The 7,144-nt window shown below is 36.1% G+C and overlaps 1 protein-coding gene across 1 annotated transcript in view; it reads right to left on the reverse strand.

Annotated features, from left to right (window-relative positions):
- LOC102480402 (vomeronasal type-2 receptor 116) overlaps nucleotides 1–7,144 on the reverse strand; it is a 112,827-nt gene that overhangs the window by 94,526 nt on the left and 11,157 nt on the right. The window contains 1 exon segment of the mRNA XM_027772829.1: nucleotides 266–490. Coding sequence (XP_027628630.1) covers nucleotides 266–490 — 225 coding nt within the window.

Genomic DNA, 7,144 nt, shown 5'->3' on the forward strand with positions numbered 1-7,144 from the left:
GGGATGGCAAGACAAAGGGCAAGGTATGCAGGACGTAAGAATTGGAAAATTATTTGCTGAGAACATATATGTGGATGTACTTGATTGAGACAATGCACAGTGTATTTTGGATGGAAAATTCATTTGTGTGTTGTGATGGTGTAAAGTGAATTAATAAATTTTTAAAAAAGCAAAATAAATTCAGAGTTAAAGTAGTCACACAATTTCATTTCAAGGCTCAGTTCAGATACCTCTGTATATATTTAATATTGAAAGAACATCATACCTCTTTAAAACTAACAGGCTAGTTTATCATCTCTTCATTGATGACCAAGCCTTGATCATGGGTGCTCCTGTAGACAAAATCTCCTACTTTAACCAACAGCCAACTGTTATTAGGAAATCTCACGAGGTTGTCAATATCATACTGTATTATATTTCTTTTTTCATCTAGGAGCGTGTTGTACCCGATGCTATTTGTCAAATGGCTTTTCCTCAGAAATGCATGAAGCTGGATTAAAGGCAGGATTTACAAACTAGGACTACATTTAATGTAGAGGTGTATGGTACATATCAAGTAATCCCTCTATTTGAACATTTCTTTACTTTTCTCTTGGGACTCAGTTGGTTTGTGTGGTCACCAGCTCAGGGTTCATGTGAGATGAAATAATTTTTCTTCCTAAAATCAATGGAGTACTGGTTCTAACTCATCTGAAAATTATAGGTGGAGACCAGCAGATAGCAAAATGGTTACATCATTGGACTACCACATAGTTGACTGCAGTTCAAGTCCCGAACTTGAATGCTTAAAAATCACGCTGTGCCCATGTGAGTGCCTGCCCAAGATCCTGAGAAGAGGATAGAGAAAAATGAATTGTGCCTTGGTCATCCTTCTTGGGGGGTGATTTATCACTTTCTGTCTCTCTGTATTTTCAGCAAGTGCACGTGCCCTAAAGCAAAAAACAAACAAACAAAAACCAAAAAAACTCTAAAAAAAGAAAGAGAAAGAATGAACGAACAAACAAACAGAAGAAAGAAAGAAAGAGAGAAAGAAAGAAAGAAAGTTATAGGATATTTCCCTGAGGGTGATTTGTACACACTCTCATAAAATCCAGATGAATAAAATCTGATTTGGACTAATTAGAGTCTAATCTTGATAACTTACAATATGAGGCCAGACGATGGTGTCATTTTTGTGGTTGAATCACACATGGCCAACCCAGCAATTTGAGTCCTGTTTCCAAAGCTTACAAAACTTTGGGTGGGGTTGGCAGGTGGGTGGCGGTTAAGGTGCTGGACTCCCTGATTATTTGTTTCTGGCCTGGTGGCTTGCTTTCTAACTTTCTGACTTTCTCTTTCTCTTTCTCTTTCTCTCTATCTCTCTCTGAATGGCTTAAAAATAAAATACCTCTTTAAAAAATCTGGCACAAGTATGTGCATGCCTAAGATCCTAAATGGAGGAAGAGATGGAGGAAAACATGGCATAATAATCATTCCCCATGGGAGATAATTTCTCATCTTCTATTTCTGGCTTTCTCTGGAAAATTCATGTGCTTTGTAGAAATTTTTTAAAAGAATTTTAAATGAAATTAAATTTATTTTTATCACCATTATTATTTTAATATGATGAGAGAGAGAGAGGGTAAGTGAAAAAACAAGGCACCAGCCCTGGGATTCTAACTAGTAAGTCATGTGAGAATCCCACACCCTTACCACCATACCACCGTCTGGCCTCTAGTACAAAATTTTTTTTTTATTCTCAGATCAAGGTATGGTTTTATTTCCAAATCCTAGAAATTTTCCTGTTTTTTTTTTCCTTTCGCATGAATTGTTAGAGAGTGCGTATGATAGACCTATTTTTTTTTTGGTATTTTTAACATTTTATTATCATCATAATCTTCTTTATATTACATTGGATTATATATAACTTTACAGTATATTACATTGCTTTTTCAAAAGGGAATGCCATGCATGCCAGTCAATACAGAGACATTAATCTCCCCGTTTCAACATTCAATATCTTTTCTATGTTTTCCCCTATCTGTTTCTCACTAACGTCCTGTCTCTCTATTGTTCACTTGCTATCTTTCTCTATCCTCTTCTCTTCACTTACCCCATTCCACACTGTCCTATTCTCATTAAGTACCTTCACTGTGTTTATGTCCTCCGAATTTTTGCTCTCTATTATAGAGTGCGGATAGTTGGTATATATTGAGTGGATACATACAATATCTTTCTTTCATAGCCTGGCTTACTTCACTCAGCAATAGATCCTCCATATCTGACCATTTTCTATCAAATTCCAGGGTCTTGTTATTTTTTATGGCTGAGTAGTATTCCATAGAGTATATATACCACACTTTTCCAATCCATTCATCAGTTTGTGGACATTTAGGTTGGTTCCATGTCTTGGCAATTGTGAATAATGCTGCAATAAACATTGATGTGCAAGCACTTTTCTGACTGAGAAAAAACAAATTTTACACACACTTTATGAATGGATAGGTTTAAATTCTTGATAGTGGTAGTATAAAGGTATGCATTTGACTACATTTACCCAAATATTTACATTAAATATGTGCAATTTTCTTGGATACTGTTTATACCTCAGCGAAGCTTTTCTTGGAGAAAAATTTTTGCTATTGCTTGTGTGTGCTTGCTGGAGAGACAAGAGTGACAGAGAGTGACAGAGAGACAGAAAGGGAGAAATCATCCCCCAGGGGTATGGTCATGCTACAATCCCTTCTCAATTCTCCTCTTGGGATCTTGGGCATGCACACACATGTGCCCAGTGTGTTTTAAGTCATTGGGTCTGGGACTTGAACCATGATCGACTGTGTGGGAATTCAACATCAGCATTGTAACCTTTACACCATTTGCTGGTCCCCAATAAAGCTTTTTAAAAGAGAACAAATCTGTTTGTTTTCTAGTGGGCATATGCACTTGCCAGAGTGACAGAGAGACAGACAGGAAGAGAGGAAAGCATCCCCCCCCCATGGGGAGTCGTCAGGCAGTAATCATTTCTCCATTTCTCCCTTCTTTTTGGATTTTGGGCATGCATGCATGCACATACCATGCCTGGTATGTTTCTCAGGCCTCTAGGTCTGGGACGTGAGCCATGTGAAATTCAGGTGCCTTATTCACCAGGCCATGGATCCAGCCAACCTAAGAGATTTTTAGAGAATGTTCTATTTAATTTTATCCAGTAGTATTATTTTAAATTTGCTATAGGGCATATGTGCTTATGTGAGAGATGTGGGAGAGAGAGAGCGAGCAAGAGAGAGAAAGCAAATTTCCAGGTCCAGGACTCGAACTGTGGTTGGCCATGTGGGAATCTGGGGACTTAACCACCATGCTACTTGTTGGCTCCACTGAGATTTTTAATAACACATATTAGCCTCTTCACTTTTAAATTTATGAAATTATTTTACAGGAAATAATTAACTTCTATTGTTTAAACAACTGCTCATTCAGTTTTTGAATTTTTAGAATAGAAGCACTCTAATCTGTAACACATCTAAGTAACCATTTTGACAAAATTACTTGCCTTTCCAGAGTCAACTTCAAAATTGCTCAAAGTGCAAGTCAAATGTTACTGTTAGTACAAGTAGAAATCAGATGGAAACTACGTATGTATATTTACTTATTTTACTTAAAAATTTGCCTAACTTTATTTTACCTTTTCTATAAAGGTATTTTATACAAAATTTATAAAATTAGTGTTTATTTTAAAAATTATTTTATTTATTATTATTTTAAAGTTTTGTACAGAGCATGTGTACTCATCAAAGTGAGAGAGAGTTAGAGAGAATGAGAAAAAAAAAAGCCACCTGGTCTAAGATTTGAACCACAGGCAACCATGTAGGAATCTAGCACCTTAACCAAGATGTCATCTTCTGGCTCCATGATTGAGTGTTAATTTAAAATATTAACTTATTTATAGACCAAGTAGATAGCCTTAGACTATATGCATTAAAAGAAGTTTTAAAATTGGATCACTGTTCCTTCTTCCATGATATTTGTAGACACTATAAGAATAGTTATGTCTAAAAGAGAGTTCTTTCAACAAATCATATTAGACACTTGGCCAGCAAGTGTCATGGTTGATAAAGTGCCAGACTTCCACATAAACAACCATGGTTTGAGTTCTGGAAGTGGCATCTTGCTTTCTCAACTTCCTGTCTCTCTCTCTCTCTGGTCAAATTAAAATAATAATAACAATAATGGATAAAATTAAATAAAAATTCTTTTTTAAAAAAAGAATATTAGGTAGAACTCATTTTTGTTCTCACCATGAGTATTGTATGGAGGGATTATGGCATAACATCCTTATCACTATAGATGAAATAGATGAAGTTAGACATGGTCATTATGTCAATATTTATTAACATATGTGCATTCCTAAGAAACACACATATTTGAGCAATTTTGATCTATGTTTTTGTCAAGTATCTATTCTTTTGTTATGTATTCAATCATATTATTTAACTTACAAAGTGAACATTTCAATATGTAAACATTTCTCCCCTATCTAGTTGATCAAAGTATCTTCAACAGATACCACCACTACCTCCCCGTCTCAATAATGCTCTGTCTCTGTATCCTTCCTCCAAATGTTTTTCCCCAGGCTCCACTCCTCCACACACACCATATCTGGCAATCATACCCATCTCTTGTGTTTGTACATGCTTTAGTCAGTTTCAGTCATAGAGTGCAGACACTCGGTATATATTAAGTGGGGACATACAATGTCTCTCCTTCATAGCCTGGCTTGTGCATTCTTAGGCCCAAAACTCAACTTGCAGCTACTGCAAAGTTTGTTTGGTGTGAAAATCAGCATGGGTTTTTTTATGGCTTAATAGTATTCCATAGAGCATATGTGCCACAGTTTTTCAATCCATTCAGCCGTATGGGGGAATTTGGGTTGGTTCCATGTCTTAGCAATCGTGAATCGTGTCATAATAAACATCAATATGCAAGGACTTTTCTCATGAAGAATTCTTCTGTCCTTTGGGTAGATACCAAGAAGTGGGATTGCTGGATCATATGGTGGTTCTATTTGTCCATTTTTGAGGAATCTCCAAATTGTTCTCCACAGTGGCTGGACTAATTTACATTCCCACCAGCAGTGTAAAAGAGTTCTCCTTTCACCACACTCTGACCAACACATAATTTTTTTTTTTTAACCTTAGACATTCTGACTGGGGTTAAGAGGTATCTCATTGCTGTTTTGATCTGCATTTCCCTTACAATGAGGGATGTTGAGCCTTTTTTTCATGTGCCTTTTAGCACAACTCATTCTCCCATTTTTTAATAGGGTTGATCATCTTTTTTTTTCAGAACAGCTGCTTGAGGTCCTTATGTATTCTGGTTATCAGTCCCTTATCTGATGCATTATTTACAAAAGTAGTTTCCCATTCTAAGGGCTGTTGATTCACACTAATTACTATGTCTTTTGCCATACAGAAACTTGTTAGTCTGATGTAATCCCACTTGTCTATTTTGGGGACGATTGACTGTGCTTTGGGGGTCTTATTTAAAAAGTCTTTCCCTAGCCCATTGCCTCCTAGAGTTTCCCCAGTGTTTTCTAGGAGCAGTTTTATAGTTTGAGGTCTTATATTTAGATCTTTGATCCACTTTGACTTGATTTTTGTCAAAGGTGAGAAGTAGGGGTTCAGATTCATCTTTCTGCAGGTGAAAATCCAATTTTTCCAGCACCATTGGCTGAAGAGATTTTCCTTTTTACACGGGATTCACTGGTACCCCTTGTCAAAAATCAGTTAACTAAATGCTTAGGAATTTATTTCTGTGGGCTCAATTCTTTTTGACATGTTTGTTCCTGTGCCAGTACCATGTTTTGATTACCACAGCATTGTAGTATATTGTAGTATATTTTGGGGTCAGGGAGTGAGATGCTACTCACTCCACTCTCCTTGTGTAGAATCACTTTGGCAACACGGGGTCTTTTGATTCCAGATGAATTTTATGATTATCTTTTCTAGATCTGTGAAGAATGTGTCTGGTATTTTGATTGTCATTGCATTAAATATGTAGATTAATTTGGGTAGAATTGCCATTTTTATTATATTAATTCTTCCAACCCAGGAACATGGAATGACATTCCACCTTTTTCTGTCATTTTCAATTTCTTTTTTTAGCTTCTCCTAGTTTTCCTTGTGGAGGTCTTTAACTTGTTTGGAAATATTATTCCTAAGTATCTTATACTTTTTGTGGCTATGGTAAATAGAATAACTTTTTTCAGTTCTATCTCAGTCTGCCTGTAGTTCTTACATAGAAATACTATAGACTTCTGTATATTGATTTTATATCCTGCAACTTTACTGTATTCATGCATTACTTACAGAAATTTTTTCATGGAAACCATTGGGTCTTCTATGTATACAATCATGTCATCTGCAAATATTGAGATTTATTTCTTATTTTCCTCTTCTGATGCCTTTTATTTTTTCCTCTTTTCTGAATGCATTGGCAAGGACTTCCATTACTATATTAAAAAGGAGTGGAGAAAGCTGGCACACTTGTCTTGTTCCCATGTTTAGTGGGAAAGCTTTCAGCTTTTCTTCATTCAGGATGGTGTTTGCTATGGGTTTTTCATATATGGCCAGTTTTTATTGGGTTGAGAAATGACCCTTCTATGCCAATTTTGCTGAGAGTCTTGATCATGACAGATGCTGTATCTTATCAGATGCTTTTTCTGCATCAATCGATATGACCATATGGTTTTTATCTTTCTTCCTGTTAATATGGTGTATTACATTTATGGTTTTGTGTATGTTGAACCAACCTTGCATTCCTGGAATAAAGTCTACCTGATCATGATGTATAATCTTTTTTATAAGTTGCTAGTATCTTGTTGCAAATCTTTGCATCTATATTCATCAGAGATATTGGTCTATAGTTTTCCTTCCTTGTCCTGTCCTTATCTGTTTTAAGGATAAGGTGATAGAAGCCTTATAGAATTAATTAGGGAGAGATTCACCCTTTTGGGTCTTTAGAAATAACTTGAGCAGAATGGGGGCTAACTCCTCTTTGAAAGTTTTCTAGAATTCAGAGGTGAAGCCCTCAGGGCCAGGGTTTTTCTTTGTGGGAAGCTTATTTATTACTAATTCAATCTCCTGGCTTGTTATGGGCCTATTCAGACTTT

This window comes from Tupaia chinensis, unplaced genomic scaffold (assembly GCF_000334495.1).
Source record: "Tupaia chinensis unplaced genomic scaffold, TupChi_1.0 Scaffold000306_1, whole genome shotgun sequence".
In the NCBI taxonomy this organism is placed as follows: domain Eukaryota; kingdom Metazoa; phylum Chordata; class Mammalia; order Scandentia; family Tupaiidae; genus Tupaia; species Tupaia belangeri.